The following is a 20,893-nucleotide window of genomic DNA, read 5'->3' as shown; positions in this document are numbered from 1 at the left end:
TTATCTAGAGGCATTACATGTTTCCCATTCTCATATGAATGCTCAGGTATATTTATTTTGAAACTCTCATCTTGTCAATACTTAATGAGCATAAAGCATATCCTAATTCATGTTAAGGCTTTTCACATGTATCTTAACAATCATTTCTTGGTCGACTTAGGATATCTTATATATTCTCCCATACATATATTTTATACACCTGTTAGGAGCTTTTATATAACATTCTTCACATGCCTTTCATTGTATTTTTTGTTGTCTATTAACCATGTGTTGCAGGGACTATGTGAAAGACATCATTATTGGGAGTTGAAAATTCAATTTCATGTATTGTAATAATTAGATTGGAATAAGAATTTACATTTCCAGCTTTAAGTATAATGGATGAGCATTGTAAATATCATTGAAATTACTTGTTTTTCATGTATTTTGCCTTTATTTTTCAAATTTTCACAAATGGGAACACGAATGGCACGTGCACCATTTCGTAAGAGATAATAAATACTAAGTTGATGATCCACATCAATGGCCATAGTCAGGGTGTGGACAAAACTTAGCATTTTTTATCTTTTACAAAATAACACTGGATCCACACTGGATCCATTTTTAAAATTCATCATGTTTTCCTAAAATGTTTTCTTCTTTTATCAGAATTTAACTTAAAATTAACTCAAAATATATACCAATGGCCATAGTCAGGGTATATTGAGGGTTAATTTCATTTTAAATTCTATAAAAGCACCCAAAAGGTATTTTATCCTTCATTTGAATTTAGATATGACTAATATATAATACATTCAATGACCATAGTCATGAGTGTATTATATCATTAATCTTATTTAAATTCACTTGAAGAATGAAATATGATTTTTAAATCCAATTTCAAACTTATTCAAATTCATCCATCATATAGGATAGAATTGCATCATATTTTCAAAAATTCTTTTCAAAAACCCAAGTGATTTTGAACATCTCTACTTCAATTTCTACTTCAAACTCATCAATCCTATCTCCTCTTCAAAGTCCAAATTTTGAGTTTAAAACCAAATTCAAAGTTCAAATTAACTTGGAAATTCTTGACTCATTTTCTAAATTCCAAATTCAAGTTTCAAATTCAAAGTCTAATTTGACTTTGAAATTCATCCTCAAATCAATTTTTGAAATTCCAAAAACCAAAAACTTGGATCCAGATTTCCAAGTATGAATCCAACTTCACTGTGGATCTCAGACTTCAGATCCAAATCCATTTTAGGATCCAGATCCCCCATTCTACTTTGGATCTCAAAATTACAGATCCAAATTCCATTTAGGATTTAGAACCCAATTCTACTTTGGATCTTAGACTTCAGATCCGATTTCATCTTAGGATCCAGAATCCAACTCCACCTTGGATCTCAGATTCAGATCCAAAATCCATTCTAGGATCCAGAATCCAATTATACTTCGGATCTTAGACTTCAGGTCCAAATCTATTCTAGGATCCAGAATCCAATTATACTTTGGATCTCAGACTTCAGATCCAAAATCCATTGTAGGAACCAGAACCCAGTTCCACTTTGGATCTCAAAATTCAGATCCAAATTTCATCTTGGATTTCAAATCTTGAATCCAATTCCATTCAAAATTTCAGATCCAAATTTCATCTTGATTCCAAATCTTAAAATCCAATTCCATTTTCATTTCATATTTCAAATCCAATTTCTATTTTTAGGTTCTAAATCCAGAATTCGATTTTGAACTTTTTTTAGGATTCAAACTTTGGGTTCAAAATTCCATCTTGAACTCCAAATCTTAATTCTTTTAGATTTCCCACATTTCCTTCTAATTTCAAATTTCAAAATTAGAATTCAATTCCATTCCAAATATTCATCCAGATTCAAACTTCTAAAAATTCAAAGTTCGTTTATGACTTTGAAAATTTCCTCTCTTCTCTTTTTATCTCAAAACTTCAAAATCATTTTCCAAAATCCAGATTTATTTTCCCGAGCTCTTGATTATTCTAAAAAAACTTAGAACTTTAATCTTAAGTTCTAAGTTAGAAAACATTTCTTCACTTTATCAGATTCACTTGGAAATACTTCAAAACATTTTCAAAAAAGAGCATACATCTTTGCATTTGCACAAGCATGATTCTTTGTGCATTTAGATTTAGAATAAATTCTTAGATAATTTCTTAGCAAAGCAAAAGGCATAAATTCGACCCTTGGTTCGATTACCCCTGGTAAAGGCGCCAGGAACGGTCGAACCTCGTACCGACGAGCGGATCCCGTCTCCCAGTTTTCCCGCAAATATTTCAAAAACGGAGGCGAGTTATTTCAAAATTCTTCAAAATTAAGTTCAAGTGAGACCCGCAAAAGAGTTCATCTTCTCTTCTCTCTTTCTTTCCGTCTTTTATCTTTCTCCCTTCAAAAAGGAGGAAAATAAGAGGTTGGAAAGGAAAAGAGAAGGAAGAGAGAGAATATTACGAGAGGAAAATTTTTGCGATGATCACAATAAGCTAAGTTTGTTTTACAAATCAACCTTTTTATTTAAATTTTAAACTCTAGTTTATCAAATATATTGGACTCACCGATATTCTCTCAACCATCTGCTTAGCCGAGAGAGGGAATCTGAAGGCTATATAAACACATGACTCGACTCCTATGGTGATATGCAATACAGCACACCGTGAAGCCTTCAAAGCAAACCTCCAAGCTTCAAACTATCCTCTGCTCTTTCTTTTCTCTCTTCACTCTCTGCTGCCGCACCTCAACCTTTCTGTTGTCGCCACCACCTAAGGACCTTCCGTCACGCCACCTCAACAGATCCTGCACCTCTGTTATCATTGTAAAATTTTACTTTTGCAAGTCAAACTGACCTTTGAAAAAGATTTTGAAAATAACTCACCTCTGTTTGAAAATGAAGGATAATTTCAAAGAATGGGACTCGCCTGTCGGTATGAGGTTCAATCGTTCCTGGCACCTTAACCAGAGGTAATCGAATCCAGGAATAATCATGTGCTTTGCTTTGCTTTGATCAACTTGTTTAAATCGGTGTTCTATTTCCTAAATGCACAAAGAATCAGGCATGTGCTATGAATTTTGAAAAAATGCAGATTGAAAAACATGATGTATGCTTGAAATACTTTGAAATATTTGGAAAAGGGAACACCTTAAAAAATCAAGAATTGCATTAGGAAAATATTTCTGAAGAAAAGAGAAATTGTTTTCTAAAGAAATCCTATGGTTTTGAGAAAATCGATTTTGAAAAAATTTAAAAAACTTTGAGAAAGTTGATTTCTTTGAGATGGAATTGAAAATATATCAAAAGGGATGGGCGTGTGGCCCTATGAAAGTCCTTCTATGATGCAATATAATCTAGATGAATGAATGAATGAAGGCAATTTGAGAAAATATTTTTCTGAAGAATTTTAGGAAAATCATTGATAAAAGTATTTTGTGCCTTATAGAATTTAGATGAATTTATGGCTTTATAACCTTACCGTGTTGCACATCACTAGTCCTAGATTATGGGTGATCTAATGTCAAGAGAGATTCAAAATTCACAACCTGATATATCAGTATTGGTTCAACTGAAGTACACACATACCACCATGTGGCTGCAGAGGTAGTCAAGGTTCCCTATCAATCCAGGGTTGGGGAAAGCCACCTTTTGGGCTATAAAGTAATCCCTGAAGCCAAAGAGTACTAGGGATGTACAATGAGCCAGGCTAGCTCTGACTTGACCTATTTGAAAACTAAACAGGTTGAGCTTGAAAACAAGTCTAGGCTCATTATGGGTAAATGAGTCGAACTTGATCAAGTCACTGAGCTTGATTAGGCTCGATAAGGCTCGTATAAGTTATATATATATATATATATATATATATATATATATATATATATATATATATATATATATATATATATATATATTCAAAATAAACATCAAGAGTTGTTGTTTCATGAATGAGTAGGGCGTCAGTTGATTTCTTAAAAGGTAATGAGTTTGAGTCTAATGTCATATAACTTTTTTCTATATTCTAGAGAGGTTTTAGTATATATAAATTTTCTGGGTCATAATCACAATAACAATCGATGTGGTGTAATGGTTAGTCATGTGTTTATGGGTTCAAGAGATCAATGTTTGAATCTCACTTTCTAGCTAATTTTTTTTTGAACAATAGAAAAGCTCGGCTTAAGCTCAAAACTGATCCGAGTCTGAACAATGTTGTTTAAGCTCGGCTCTAAGCTTGAGCCAAGCTTGAACCGAGCCGAGTTTGAACAGCCCAAGCTCGGCTCGAACTCAACTCATATTGCTTACCCTCTCCGTATAAGCTCATTATTTTATTTTTAAACTTTTTTATTTATTTATGCCTCTTTTATATATACAACCATGCACAGGGTTAAGAGCCTCCCACAGAAGCTTGGGCATTGCCTCTATTAGGGCAAAATATTGATCATCAACAAACCATATGCTACCTTTCAAGTCATTCAATATGCATGATTTTTTCCAAGTCTTTTAGCACAAGTATAGCATTTGAGCATATCATGATACATACCACATAAAATGTTAAATATAATTATATCATGCAATACATTAAAGCATGCACAGACAATATTCATGCTATGCAAATTTGACACCAACCTTACATGTATAAAAGCACACGAATCATGCATAAAAGTCAAAGTACAATTCCACACCATACTCTGTTCATTTGCAGTGCATAAACAATTTAATTTCAGAAAATGCTAACTGTGAGACCCACTGTTGGTACCCAAACAAGCAAGTATACATGAGTTTAAAACTTTGGACTCCATAGACAAGATTTTTTTTCAAGCTGTAAAATCTGCCAAAAATTAAGATATAACGAATTTGACTCTCAAAAAAATTCAATGCATGCAGGCATGTCTTAGCTCAACATAGGCGCAAACTTCAGCTCAAAATCATTAAAATTTAATTTTTAATAATTCAAACACTATAATCTGTTTTTTTATTCAGAATAGGCATGTCTGAATTAGTCTTTCCACCACTCGATCAAAACATCTTAAACAATGTAATAATTTTAAGAAATTTCTTTCAACAAAGATTGACATGTCTACAATTAATACACCAAAATTTGGAGTCAAATATTTTACTAATATTTAATTAAATATTCTATAACACATGCCATTTTTGTTCATAGACAGAAGAAAATTCAGGATTGAACTGTTTCTGGGCCAACTTGACCGATTTTTAGTTCTCAAAATATAATGAACTAGAATACAAAATTTTTATTTCAGATTCTCAGTCATGTTAACTATCATCCATAAAAAATTTAGATTCAAACATCATAACATCATAGGGCTAAGATTTTTCTAATACAGATCTATCAAAATATGTTCATTGTTCTAAACAATTTTTTTTTACCTTGCAGAAGTCATAACTCTCTCATCCGAGATCGGATGAATGCAAGGTTTGGACCAAAATCTTCATCTAAAGGTCCTTCCAAAAAATCATTTTTTCTAATATTTAGATTTGAAGAAATTATATTTACATAAATACGGGTCAGAACGAAAATACACAAAATCTGCATGCTACTTTGAAATCACATTAAGAATCAAGGCATACACAAAGATCTACCATAAAAATCCTTCAAAAACAAATTTGATTCATTAAAATATCAACTGATCATGCTTAAATACCTCTAACATGCTATATATGCAGATCTACAAATCTAATCATGCTTTTAGATATAAAACACATCAAGAAATCATAAATAACAAGGGTTTTTCAAACCAATCTTTCGAAAACCTATTTTGGGTTTTAAAAACATGAAAATATATTACAACACATTCGGTCTCAGATCTTAACTGTTATTCAGTCGTAGGATGCATAGAGTACTAGTACCATGCATGGATCATGTACCCTAGTTCGTATATGAATTTTAAGGCTTGTGAAACCCTATCTTAGAGTTGTCAGGTATGTGGATCATTCATCTTCTACGGTATGGATCATCCCCGCAGTATATTGAAGCAATGGTATAGCTCCCACCTTTGAGCTTTAATGGAGTTTCTACCCTAGGGCATGTGAGGAAGAAGAAGATAGAGAGAGGGTCAACCAAGAGTAGAGAGAGTGTGAGATCTTGAAAAATTATGTAGGGGGTTCTCAAACTCTCATTTTATAGAGTTCCAGACCCTAAACCCATCTCTACTTCAATCCCCACCATCCATCTTTGAGAGACTCTCTAATTTGATGCCACCTCATAATTAAGCACATTAATAAATAATTAAATTACTTAATATTAAGGAGGTATGCCACATGATACTGTCACATTAAATCTTACATCTAATGTGGGTCCCTCTTCAAAATAGTGTAGAGGGTTTGGATCTATCTCTAGTCCCACATTAGATGGAATATTCTCTAAGGAATCCATCCAATTCCTTAATTAAATCAATATATATATATATATATATATATATATATATATATATATATATATATATATATATATATATATATATATTACCTAAGTGCTATGTCACTTGGCATTCTCACAAGTAACCACACATAGAGGAGGAGAGAGTCAAATCCAACTTTCTTAACAAACTACATAATTAGGGATTAGGTTACCCTTTTGTATTAGTAATTTTTACTTTAGAAACTTACCTAGGAAATCATGCCACCTAAGATATCCCCACACCCAAGATGGGTCCCACTCCAAAATCGTGTGGGAGGGGATATTCCATAAAAAAACTCCTTATTTCTCTCTTTTACCTCAGTAGTTAATTTAACTCTCTCGATAATTTGTTAAATTTTCAAATGTTACTTTAAATTTGGAATTAATTTAAATCCAATGTCACTTGGCGATTGGATCTAAGTGGGGTGCAGTAAAGGGGCACCCCCCCTATCGATATCGGACTCCCAATTAAATCCTTTTAAATATCTAATTTAGATTCAAATCCAACTAAATTGGGTAATGATTAAATTCTAACTAAACTCAAGTTAAATTCACTTTGAAATTCAAATTACAATTGGATTACACCTTTAAAATCAAATCAAACTTTGTTTCTCTTTAAATTCAACTTATGTATAAATTCGACCTCAAATTGAATACTAAATTAAACAAGATTATTCAAGAACTAAATTCAAGCCATAAATGCACATAAAATTATCAAAATTTTGTGGTTATTACACACCTACTCTGAGTCTATGGTATGGTGGCAGGCTTCAGTCATAAGACTGCCTTGGGATAGAGGTTAAACAAGAAAAAAAAATACTTGCCTCTAAGTCTATGGCATGGTGGCAGGCTCCGATCATGAGACTGCCTTGGGATAGAGGTTGAAATATAAAATGAAAAAAAAAATACTTGCCTCTGGATTTATGGCATGGTGGTAGACTTTAGTCATATGACTACCTTAGGGGTAGAGGTTGGAAGAAAAAAACATGTATTAGGAAAACCAACACTTGCCTCTGAATATATATCGAAGTGGCAGACTTCGCTCATATAACAACCTTAGGGGTAGAGGTTGGAATAGAAAAATGTATGCTATGAGAAAGCCAATACTTACCTATAAACCTATGGCAAGGTGACATGCTCCGATCATATAGCTTTCAAGAGGCAAAATGTTTGATAGATAGTGGCATCCCTTCTAGACTAGGTAGCCATGAGACCCATAGTTTCTAGGTGTCAGGTCAAAGGAGGAAAAAGTGAGTAACAAGCCTATTTCGAGTTAAAAACAAAGATTTCAGAAAACTTACCTCGGTGTAGATAGTGCATTTGAATGCATTTTCATCAAGCTCTAGTCTTTTAGAGTTCAATTCTTAGTGGGAACCATTAGACTTAACCAAAATTTTTTGAGACATAATCTTATGTCCCTATGACTAGTAGCTTGAAACCAAAGAAGAATTAGAAGAGAAAAATACCAGTGAAGACACGTGTCTCACTCTTAAACCAACATAAGAGGATAAAAATCTAAAGTATAAGAATCTCAAGTACAAGAATTAATTATCTTATCAGGAAGGTTCTAATTTTTTGAGAAAGTGGAAAAGGGCAAAAATCTTTGACCCTAATGACCAATCACTCATTGTTGTCACAAGCCAATCATCATAGGCTACTTATTTTTTCGTAAAAAACATCAGTTTTATTGTTTATCATAAATGCATACATCATATATCATGGGCATACAAGACTTTAGTCATGGGATCCTAAGATTGAGGTGCATAAAGAACTTTGTCTTTCTGCATCCTAAACCACCTTGTCCAAGTGCCTCCCTCTAATAGCCCAATGGCAGGAGGTCTGACGAGGAGGGCACAATCTGCAATTGTACCCAAAAAGCCAGTGGTGGCTCCTACTGAGGTAGCTATGCCCAATCCGTGAACCCACTAGTTTGTCAACATGTTTATTATCTGTAATTGTGCATGGGTAGAGATGTAGCCAATTCAGAACAAATCACTTGAGAATCAGTATCGGCTAATTCACCTGAATCGTTGGCCAAATGATTTAGGGTTGATACTGATACTGACAACATTGGTCATGTAACACTTAATTCTTTTTCTTTTTCTTTCTTTTTCTAAAGGCAAACGTAGTGGAAGATACTTTCTTTTACAAAACCCTTTTTCGAAACATGAGTTCCAAACTAGGATTAATTATTTAAATACTTGTGCATTTTTGCAAAATCATCATTTTCTTTACATACCATTACGACACCAGGTCAATACCTAAAATATCTCTTAGAAACAGTCTCTGGTCCAACTATGCAGATGCAATCAAGTCCTTCATGTTGAATCATCTGCCCACTAATAAGCACTTAAAAATGACAAAGTAAAGAGGGATGGGACTTCATGTTGAATCTCAGTATGATCCAACACTCAATACAAATCACAAGACCAGCATAACAAGCATCTAATGTTGGAAAGTCCATGGCCAAAACTCAAATCCTAACACTGGAAGAATCGACCATTCACTGTCAAGAGTCAACCTTCAGGTTTAAATCACAAATCCTATACACTTAAGGGCCAACACTCGACAAATCGATTTCATGCTTCATTAATTCCAATCATCCCCCATGCATCATTCATTTCAATTCTATGTTGTCACTCTTGCAATATCTAACACTGGAATAGCTAAGATCCAAACTTCATATATGTAGAACACCACATTCAATCATGCACATATGCAATCCTTGCTCTCTTGCACAAACGGAGTACCTCTTGTTCCAACACATCTCAAATTAGTTCATCTTAGCACAAAAATCATATATCTTAGACATGATTGATCCCATTGTCCATCTACACCTCATTTTACATCCTTACAGTTTGACAATTCATAAAGTTTGACGAAAGCTAATGTTTTTTAGAACCACTAAAGATCTTCAGTTACGATCATCAGTGAGACGGTAATGTAGTTTAACAAATAATGATGTCGTTATTAACTACCTATGTAAAAAACAAATATGCATTACACCAATACAGTCAACCCTAGCCCTATTCCACCAACACAGAAACACCAAAAAATTAAATAAAGAACAAGCAAACACACATAAATCATCTACAACACAAACACACACATATATCAAAAAAAATCTAAACGGTAAATCACGTAAAAATTATTAAATAAAACACATGACAAGCAAACAACCACACACAAATACACATGGGCTCATTTCTAAAAAAGAAGAAAGTTTGGAATGAATATAAAACAATATATATTGTATGAAACTCACCTCATATGAATGCAACGATAAAGTGCCACTAATGAATCATCGAAAAAGAATGGTAAAAAATAATTGCCGAAAAAGTCACCAGACTTTTTTTTTTCGAAAGATCAAGCAAGTTGGGGACCACAAAGAAACCCTAAAAAATGTGAAAATAGCCCTGGGCTGCAGACATAAAAGAACATTGCATGCTATAGGTATAAGATATATGTTAATTTTTTAAGGTATTTGCAAAGTTACGATTATAAGGAGGTTCACAAAACTTATTTTTGCATTCTTTGTGAAGACCGCAAAAAAATAGGTGTAAACATACATTAAGTGACAGTTAAAGAAAGAAGAAAGTGTGTCTGCATGGTTTCCTGTGACTTTGGTATAAAATATGTGATTTTAATAAGGTAATTGCAATTTTACGATTAACATAGAAGACCGCAATAATTAACATGTTTTTTATGCGCCTTTTAAGGACCGTAAAAAAATATCCAAACCTCCTTTGAAGTGAGAGTTAGAGATACCTAACGAGCAGAGCGATATATCGCGCGAACTTTGTGAGTTTCATACGTGAAGGGTAAGATCCTAACAAAGTTGGCTATTTACGATTTTAGTCATCGGACGAATTTTGGTAAATTGTAAGTGTTTATAGAAACACGTCATTTTTGCCATACAATACGGTCATTTTTCAAAAAACAAAGCATATCTCTAAGATTTTTCAATGAAAACAAGGCATGACATAAATATTGTGAGATTCAAATCCAAGACTAGACATGATTCATGTCTTAAAATGTTTCTCCCCAAAAACAAATTTTGTTTTTCTTGGGTTTCAAAAATTAAAAATAGAATCTTAATTTTGTTAGAATTTTCAAAGTTTTATTGAAAAGACTCCCTTTAAAAGAGTTTTGCTAGCTATGGTAAGGACCTACTTGCGGTCATGGCAAAACAAGACAACTCCATCTTGGCCATAGTCACAAATGTCAGCTATTTTTTTAAATCTTGCAATTTTGTTGCAAGACTTTAAAATCCATTATAATTTTAAAAATGATATTTTCAACATAATGTCTATTTTGAAAATATCATGCTTTTTATGGTATCACATTATTAACATGATATTTTGTATTTTTATATTTTACTCTTTATATTTATGTATATTTTTATATATTTTAAAATCAAATATACCAATATTTCTTCAAGTTTTTCTTGAGAAAAACAAACTTTCAATTTATAGCAAACTTTTCTTTTCCCGAGAAAATCCTCATAAGAAGATTTGTTACTATGATTTTGCAACCTACCATCCATCCATATTGTCATATCCCATCATGGGATCTTATTGTTGCACGTTGTTTTAATCATCTTACATGTGATGTGCATGATTCATTTAGTGAATGATATGTGAATCACTTAAACATGTCACGTGTACAGGATTTTCTGACTATTCAAAAATCAACATCTGTAAAAATGTCTAAAGTTTTTATTGAAAATCATATTTTGGTCAAAAAATAAATACGATTCAAGGTTTGAACGGAGTATGATGACAAGGATGACATAAGGGATGAGTAGAATCGCATTGGTGGGCCTTGAATAAAAAATTGGGCCAACTACTATTCACGCACGTACATATCGGTGCAATTCCATTTAAATATGATAGCAACTTGACAGATAGATACGTGATCATGAGCCCATAACACACAAGTCATCACATTAAGAATGTGATTGCACCTGGGAGTGAGCCTGGCAGCTCGACGGGCCAACCCAACCCGGCCGGGCATGAGCTGGATTCGGACTAAGGTTTTAAGCTCAGACGTGTAAGGAATCAAGCCAAAACACAGCTCGTTATATACGTGACCGGCTCTGCGGGCTACCGGATCAATAGATGGGCTTGAGTTATTTATAATTTTTTTAATAATATAAAAATTATAGAATTTAATTATTATATAGTAACTTAGTAACTATTACTATTTACCTAATCAGTTGGGTTAATTTTATGAAATAATTAATTGAGTGAATGAAAAGTTTGAGAACTTGTCGAGCCGAACCCAGCCAGCTTCACATTGGCTCGTTGGGCCAATGGACCGGGCCATGAATTGTTCTTCAAACTCATCTCTGTGCCGGACCACACTTAAAGCCCAGTGGGCCGAGGTCTAAACTGCCCGGGCCAACCCGATGCCCACCCCTAATTTGCACCGAATGGGAGAGAGAGAGAGAGAGAGAGAGAGAGAGAGTTACACTAATGTTTATCTTCAATAAATGTGACAAAAATACATGGAGGAAGATAACCTAGATAGTATTCCTCCTTGGTCACCTCAAAAGGGTTCATTCTCCCAACATCCCCTCCCCCAAATCCCCTTACATCCCAACCCAACCATCAAACAAAAAAACAATCCCCTGTTTCACCGTATCAAAATCAATACTCTCTCTCTCTCTCTAAATTTTCAACTGCTTAACACTATGACTAGTGTTGAGAGGCGTAGTAAGACCGAGGTTTATTGCTAGAGAGAGGGAAAGCAGATGGTGCCGTCCTCTTGTTGGTGGTGGTATTATTATTATTATCAGCAGTGGATGCAATCCTCTCGCAAGAAGGGCACATGGTTAAGGTGGTCGCAGGCAGCTGCATGTAAAATGGGTGCGGCGTCTTCAACGCCCTCAACTCCTGTAGCTCCTTATGCAGCCTCCTGTTCTCCTCTGTTAATGTATCGCAACACCTCTTCAAGTACTCGCAGTCCACCTCTGTCTGCTTTAGCTTAGTCCTTCATTCATTCCCACAACAGAACCATCAATAAAAAATCCACATCAATCACAAACAGTTTCATATAAATTTCTGATATTACCAACTATCAGAATCTTTCTTTTGGTAATTAATATCAGAATTTTGTATGAACAGAAGCACTGTTTGACAATAGTTACAAGCTTAGAATTGCTCATCCATACCATACATAAACACCAATAGATGGCATAACCACATGTTTAAACTTTCATGAAATAGCGATTTCTTTTTTCTTTTTTCGGATAAGCAATCTGGAGTTAGGTAGACTCCCACCCGTACAATGTGAAACGAATGAACCACAAAACGGAGACCTATAAATGTGACAAAAGGTGATATGGCTGATCTTCTTTTGCTAAAACCTACTCTTATTAGAACGAGAGAAAAAAAATCACTTTGATACACAACTTCTTCCTGGAGGATCGACTCTTTGTCGATTGCTCCAGCTTTGTAATTCTTCTTTAATTCGTCTGGCGTAATCAAACGTTTTTCTCATTCTAAAAAAAAATAACGATAAATATATTTTTAAAATACAAACTGTAGAATTGCAGGAAAATGTTTTCAAGTTCAGATAAAATCCATTGAAAGAAATGGATCTCTCTCTCTCTCTCTCTCTGGTAAATTCCTATTATTAGAAAAACGACAAAAACTATAAAATTGGAAGAGAAGTTTTTTCTAGTTCAAATAAAATCCACGGAACAAATGAATCTCTCTCTCTCTCTGCATTGCTGATGGTTTTTACCTTGCTCTTCGGTTCTGAAACCAGACTTCAACTTGACGAGGCCTAAGATTCAACTGCTTTGCCAAAGCAAGTTTCTGCTTCTGAAATCATTTAAACAAAAATATCAATCGAAAACATGAACTTTCTTGGCAAAACCAAGATAGACCAAGAGATGCTTTTTTTTTCTTATTGAAGCAAATGAAATATATTTCCTTGACATACCGGATTTAGGGTATTGTGTTCTTTGAAGCTTTCTTCCAAAAAGGCGGATTGTTCCTTGGAAAGCCGAAGTTTCTTCCTGGTTGACCCGTTCTCTTCGTCACTCGCTCTGGAGGACGCTCTTTCTGCTTCACCCTCGTTATGGACGGCCTCCCTCTCCCTTCTGCCTCCAGGATAAATGGTAAAATCCATGTTGAATGAGGAAACCGTGCTGTTTGGCGAAGAAACCGCGGTCTCCAACTCCACATCTCCATCACAAGGCACCATGTTCACATCGAACCCCCTGGTCGACGCTACCTCTCCCTCACAACTCCCTAAAACAACACCCACAAAAGATTTTCACCACCATCAAACGGAAACTTATGTTTTTGCAAAGTATTTCATATTTCTTACCGTTCTCGGATGTCCATGGAAAACGAGTATGGTGAGGTTGATGACGAGCGATGGGGAGAAGGGGGAGGAGATCGAGCTGAACGGGAGGGTCCGTCGAACTCCTTTCTTCATCGTCTTCCTCTCTATCTCCCCTTGCTTCTTCTGCCTCCTGTTTCCTTTCATCGCCTTCTTGTTGGTCTATGGCCAGCCCTATATTAAACCCTAAACCTGTGTGGGTGGTCTTGGCCATGAAAGACAAGGCTTTTGCAGGGTCCCCCAAGCTTAGAGCCAAGTCCATCCTCGCTCGCAAAACCAACTACCCAGTAAAGAAATCGAACCAGATGAGAGACAGAAAGCAAAAATCCCGTGAATAGTACAGAACTCTCAATAAAAAACGAGAGCGAGAGAGACCGTGGATTTATCGCTATCATTATCTATAAAAGAATTTTGCGTTTTTACGCCTTTACCCTCTGTGGAGAAAGAGAGTTTGAATGACAATAACAAGTTGACAAACTGAAGCAAAAGGTGGTGGTAAAAGTTGACAGAATTACCCAACAAATGCATCTACCCTCATTTGGCGCCGGGAAGGCTGCTCTCTCGGTTGGGCCAGAGATGGAGATGGCGACTTGAGATAGTTTTGTTCGGATAAAAGACTTTAGATATGGGGATGCAAACGGTTTGGATCCAAAACAGTCAAAAATTGCAAAACCCCCATCTTAGATCGGGCCCATTTGCATCCCTAATGAGATAGTTGAGTCTAAAAAAGCATTTGACCCGAAGACTCTATAGTTACCCTATACACCTTTGTAGCTTAATCATCTCAACTCAATGAAAGACTTTAGAGTTTTTATACCAATGAGCTCAAGAGCGAGTGAGGTAATTTCTTATATTATGGAAGGAAGCAAAAGTCTTTGCACTAGCACAAGCAGCTCCAGATGCTCTTATTCAAGGTTCCCGTTAATTGAGAATGATAGCGGCCTAGCTGACACTTGGTCACGGTTGCCCACATGCTAAACCTTCATCAATGGGGGCAATCTTGTTGGATAGATAAACTTCAAGATGGTAGTCTAGTAATTTACGTGACAAGTCAACTTGAGGGAAAGGGAAGGAAAAGAAGATTCAGGAGAACCATAGAAAAGCATAAAGAAAGCCAAAGTTTTCTTAAAATGTTCATTTTTCAAGGTCGTGTGATCTCCTCTACCGACCTACAATAAACAGGAAGAATGAGATCAATCAAAGACATTTAATAATGGAGAGACTTTTATAGTAATTGCATTCCCCCCCATGCCACACGTCGACGCCGCCCCCCCCCCCCCCCCCTTCAACAACTCAATCAATCGTCATTTCCTCGCGGATGGTGGTGGTGGGTGGGTGCTCTCAATTCCTCGTGGCGAGGAATTGCCGAGTTGACCTCACAATCCTCTGCTTATGTACATGAATGAACTGTCTTTTTCCTCCTTTTTTTGACAATTTTAATCCCTTACCTTGTCTAGTTGTTCCTCCAGTCGTACCTGTGGACATAGTAAAAGAAAAACGATACCATTGAAACAAGATAAAGAAAGCTTTTATGAATTGATTGACCAAGAGAGAGTCTGGGTGCAGTCTTAGCTAACTTTGCAGGCACGCCTGTCTGCTACAAAAGGCTATAGCTCCTATAATGTGGTCTCCCTTGGGAAGGCCACCATGAGTCTCTCTCTCTCTCTCTCTCTCTCACTCAGACGTCCTCCTCTAGTGATATCATTGCAATTATTGAAGTCATGCAGGAATAGGAATTAATGATAGGCAAAAGAGTACGTCACATGGCAAAGGCTTGAATTTAGAAGGGTGGAGGAAAACGACCGTTTCCCCAAGCATTTTGATTTTTGAGAAGATTGGTAGTTTTCCATTGCATGCTTTCTTCTCTCTTTAAAGAAGAGAGTTATAAAGTCTAGAAGATATTTCACACACCCAGTAATGATATTAATAAGAGGTGTAAGGAGTTATTAATAACTAGTAGTAAAGTGTGTTACATAGCGCATGAACACGCAGTGAATGGTCGACTCATGTGCACGTAATCGTATTAATGGCTTCCATTGTGGAAAGTGATATTGCCACTCAAGTTAACCAATGGTGATGGCTCTGTCACTATGGCTTAAAGCCCGTTCTTCTGTTGCAAAAATCGATTTGAATTAATCTGACTTGGTCGATTCAAATCCAACTCATACAGACTAAGCGGTGAAATGGGGAATTCCATTCGAACTGTAAAATTAACTCCATGATGTTTTACGTCATTTTTAGACTGTCCTTAATTATTATCTTCATGAATTGTGAATCGGTAATTTTTTACCATCTCCGATATGGAATCTTGGAATGTATTAGACAAGATAAAACTTCTACCTTCTGAAATAAATCATCCTAAAGGAATATATATGGTTAGATCTAAAATTTGGTAGCTAAATCTATACAGACAAATGTATGTAATACTAATGATACGGAGCTCCCTGAGCATCTACTCTCACCTAATAGAAGCTTTAAATTTTTAAGGTGTTTTGATTGATAAGATCCTATAGATATGATCTACAGTCATTATTTAGTAAAAAACAAGTTTTGGATCATGTGATTATGGCATAGATGTAGGTTTTTAAGATCCTCTTAAATCGATGGCTCATAATGTACCAAAATTTCACTGACTTAAAAAAACTTATTTTCATATCCAAAAAACATGATTCATGATTCCTATTAAATAAACTATGTTAAGTGCATCTATAAGGTCTATAAGGTCTGATTGAAAAGATGCAACTTACAAAGTGCTCCCCAAGCAATTGGTAGCAATACTATATATTACTAATGCAATTTTCATTAAATTCAATCAGGTTAACGCGATTTTATCGTTTTTGTAAAACCGATTTAAATATAAGCACACACCCAAAGCCCGAGGCCGGAAGCAAGATAGTCAAGGGTAATTTAGTTAAAACTGAAATGCCACCAAACCTCTGTTTCTAACGAGACCAGGCAAAAGCAAAAAACAGAATGCCAATGTGGAATCTCGTCCCACGTCAAACCCTCGGTCAAAACCCTAGAGAAATGTAGAAAATCTTAGAGAGAGAGATAGATAACGGGGACAAAGGGATTGAGAAGAAAAAGAATCAAACTAGCTATATGTCAGAATCGAATGATGCAATCAAACACACAGAACACATTTGTATTGTAAGATAAGAGAAAATTACAAAAAAAAAAACGCTTCAAAACCCTATAGGCACCGATCGACGTAGATAGCTATTATCTCTTTATATATATATATATAGTAATGGGTCGGTACTAAACCCATTTGGTGCTAAATCATGCTAAATGGGGTTTTTAAGTTTTTATTTTATTTTATTTTTAAACGCTGACCGTACAAATATGATGTATGTACTTGATTTTATAGAGATCAGAAATGTTTTATTACAACAGATGGGTGGGTTTTTATAAAATTTGAAAAATCAATAGTTTAAAATCTTTATAAATTTTTGAGGCTCCAAACATCATTTTTTCATCAAAAACACATGATCCGTGGCTTCTTAGTAAATCGATCATGCCTAACACATTTATAGAGCTGAAACCACATAAAAAAGTATCTAAGATGCCCGAGAAACTCATTTAACATGCAGTTTATCATTAAATGAGTGTAGCACTGACCCATATATATATATATATATATATATATCGTTTGATCAGTTATTGTCATATACCGTCGTATTGTCTATGACTTATTCAATCCCCACCTCACGTCACACTTGAAAACCTTGGGAGATGTGAGAGTGGGGCATGGGAGATGTGAGAGTGGAGGCATGATGTACCACATAACTACTCCCACGCCTAGCCCAGCTGATGCAATGATGGATGACCAAAGAACATAATGGATGACCAACGCATGCCTTATCATTAAAACGGACTTTAGCGGCAACTGTGATTGCTGGTAAAACCTACATTGTTGCTTTTCTTTTTTAATAGTGGCGGATATGCATGGCAGAGGTGTGCTTCCTCTGTACGGGTGTCAATGGGCCGGGTTTACCCGGACCCGACCCGAAGCAAACCATATGGGGTCCGGATATGGTAATAAATAAGAAGACCCAATTTCGGACTTGAAGGTCAGGTTAATACAGACCCGAGTATAGTTTATCAAATTTTATACCAGACCAGTACCCGACCTGAGTTCCGATCAAGACTCCCAATTTTTTAATATAAAAATGATACAAAAAATGGTTTTAGTGGGTATGATTTTTCTTATAGTAAACCCAATTAAACTCGGGTCTGAACCTGATACTATACCCGAAATTCTGGTTCAAGTCCAGTTTCAACCAAATCTGATGCGTTGACACCCCCCTTTTCTCTGTCTGTTTGGCTGATGAGGGGTAGTCAGCTACTCTCTTTGTCTCTCTGTATATATATAGAGAGAGGGAGAGAATAGCTGTTGTCTTTGCCTACGAGGGTTTTGAAGTTTTTTTTTCATATTTTTATCGAATCTTACAGTACAAATGTGGTCTAAGTGTTTGATTTTGTAAGAACAGACTCTTGCATCATTGGATTCTGAAACATAGATAGATTTTATAAGGTTTGAAAATTGATAGTATAGAATTTTTATAAATATAATAAATATTTATAACTTAAAAAGTTTATTTTTAATCGAGAAAACACGATCCAAGTACCATTCTTAGCAAATCGACCGTACTAATGCATCTATAGACTTAGATTTGCGAAAAACACGATCTTTCGCTCACGGTAGGCTGTTGTAGCCATCTAAGATTATAGGCAGCTACTCCCTCGTTTTTGCTCTTTTTCTCTATATATTAGTAATGATAGGTTGCAATAAGTGCACTTAATAAAAGCTTCAAATTTTAAAAAATTTAAAGCTTTGTTTTTATTAGACCGTACAGATATGATCTACAATATATCATTATTGATTAAAAACAAGTGTTGAATCATGTAATTATTACACGGCAGGTTTTTTACGATCTTAAACAAAATCAATGGCTCAAGACTTTAAAAAAATCATATTTTAATATCTAAAAAATACGATCCAAAACATTATTCATATCAAATAAACTATGTTAAATGTATCTATAAAGTCTGATTGATAAGATGCAAATGTGATTTTTAGTAGGTGAGAGTGGGTGCTCTTAAGTACCATGGCATTACTTTTATATATATATATATATAGTTATATAATACAAATTTTCCTTCAATTCAATTGACTTGACGCGGATTTTATCTTTTTCTTAAATCCCATTTAAACATAAACAAGCACCCGAAGCCCGAGGTCCGAACCAAGATCATCAAGGGTATTCTAGTTATATGAAGTGCCACCAAACCTCTGTTTCGAACGAGACCGGGAGATGCCAATGGGCAATGTCGTCCCACGTCAAACCCTCGGTCAAAACCCTGGAGAGGGAGTATCTGAAGAAGAAAATCTCTCTGCGTGTGAAACACAAAAACCTTGTGACCGATGGGCCAATGCAAGATTCTCATTGGTTAGCTGTTAGGGAAAGATGACGTGGACTTATTGGGAGGTACGGTGTGTGTGGTGGTGGTGGGGGGGAGCCCTACGATCTCAGGGGGCGTAGGACAGGGGCTGGATGGATGGGGACAATATCCACAGCTGCAATCATTAGTGCGGCTCAGACAGAGGCTGTGCCTTACTCATGGGGCCCACCTAGCAATTATTATGGGCTGATTGAGTTTCTCCCGCCTGCTCCCACACCCGCTTCCGCTTCCTATCATTTACGCACGCTTCTCCTTTCTTTCTTTCTTTCTTAAATTCTTTCTCCCTCTTCACATTTCGGATCTTCCTTTTCCTTTATTCAATATATATTCAGGTCGGGTGGGGCCCAATGAGTTGGGATGGAGTGATTGGTAGGTGTTCAAAAGTCATCAGCTTCCATCTCATTCCATTACCACCCCCAATACATGAGCTCAGAATGGTAGTTTCTCTCTATTTTCGAATTAGCATAAAATTTAAATATATTGTAGAGTACCGATTTTTTAAATCTTTAGTATTTTTCTAAAATAAACCATATAAATCACACGTGTAAAGGCTATTTTTTTTTCATCGTCGAACCAATTGAATGGACGACTCATAGTGGGTGCACGTCGAACCATGATAGATATATAAACACAGCCGATGTTCGACGGAATCTTATATACCATGCGAAGTCAAAGAGGGTCATCGAATGAGGACTCCATTGATCTCTTAAACTCATTTCCCATGCAGTTAGGGTTGGGCTACGGGCAGCTGCTGTTGGAAAAAACCCAGGTGCACGGACTATACTTGTTGGACTAATTGGGTTGGGCCGGACTTATTATATTATGTATAATATAATAATATATCAAATTTTATGTTATTTATATATAGTCACTAGAATATGAGAACTAATGTGTGAACCACGATTTTCATGATTTTTTTGTTTTTTTTCTTGAATTCAACCGTATGTCTACATGCTTGGTTTTATAAGAACCTGCTGTTGAATCATCCTATTTTGATGCAAAAATGAATTTTTTTAAAGGGTTTAAAATCAGTGGTTCATAATCTTCATAAATATTCAAACATTCAAAAATCACATCACGATCCAATGGTTGATTCCTATCAAATTCACCGTGCCAAGCACATCCACATGGTTGGATTTGCAAAAAAATATGTTAGGAATGCCCATATTTTTAGTTCTCTCTCTCTTTATATATATATATATATATATATATATATATATATATATATATATATATATATATAAGATCATCAAGTTTCAGTTTGATTGATCTTGGAGGTGTTAGAAATTAGAATTTTATTTTTTATGTCCTTTGTGACAACTTTTAGGAGTTTCTGTCAAGAAAGAGAAACCATAGTAATATTTATTTCCCCTTTGCCATATTTCTGGTGACATGGTCAAGATGTTTGTCCACTTTTTTTTTATTGGCAGATGCATGTGAATCTCATACCAAAATTTTCACATTTTATGAACCTAAAGGCATTGCGCTGCAAAGGCAATTTCAACGATTTCTCCCCCTCTTCTCTTTTGTACCTTGATCCCAGTTTTTTAGCCAATTGATGGTGGAAATTACTTATATATTTCTAAAATGCACTACAAATCTTTTTTTTTTTTCAATTTAATCATGCAAACAAGAAAATGAAGTACTTTTTGTTTT

At 35.3% G+C, this 20,893-nt stretch overlaps 1 protein-coding gene across 1 annotated transcript; it reads right to left on the bottom strand.

Annotated features, from left to right (window-relative positions):
• Nucleotides 1–11,896: 11,896 nt before the first annotated feature.
• Nucleotides 11,897–14,141, bottom strand: LOC149846938 (homeobox-leucine zipper protein HAT14-like). The gene is made up of 4 exons (XM_089998219.1): nt 13,757–14,141; nt 13,367–13,677; nt 13,166–13,245; nt 11,897–12,409 (listed from the first exon to the last, which is right to left on the bottom strand). Exons 1-4 carry the CDS (start codon nt 14,031–14,033, stop codon nt 12,115–12,117), a joined length of 963 nt encoding a protein of 320 aa, XP_089854345.1. The 5' UTR covers nt 14,034–14,141; the 3' UTR covers nt 11,897–12,114.
• Nucleotides 14,142–20,893: the final 6,752 nt, after the last annotated feature.

This window comes from Nuphar pumila, chromosome 2, assembly GCF_984573655.1.
Source record: "Nuphar pumila chromosome 2, dmNupPumi1.hap1.1, whole genome shotgun sequence".
In the NCBI taxonomy this organism is placed as follows: domain Eukaryota; kingdom Viridiplantae; phylum Streptophyta; class Magnoliopsida; order Nymphaeales; family Nymphaeaceae; genus Nuphar; species Nuphar pumila.
The sequence above is the reverse complement of the archived record's forward strand: the minus strand, read 5'-3'. Positions and strand labels throughout refer to the sequence as shown.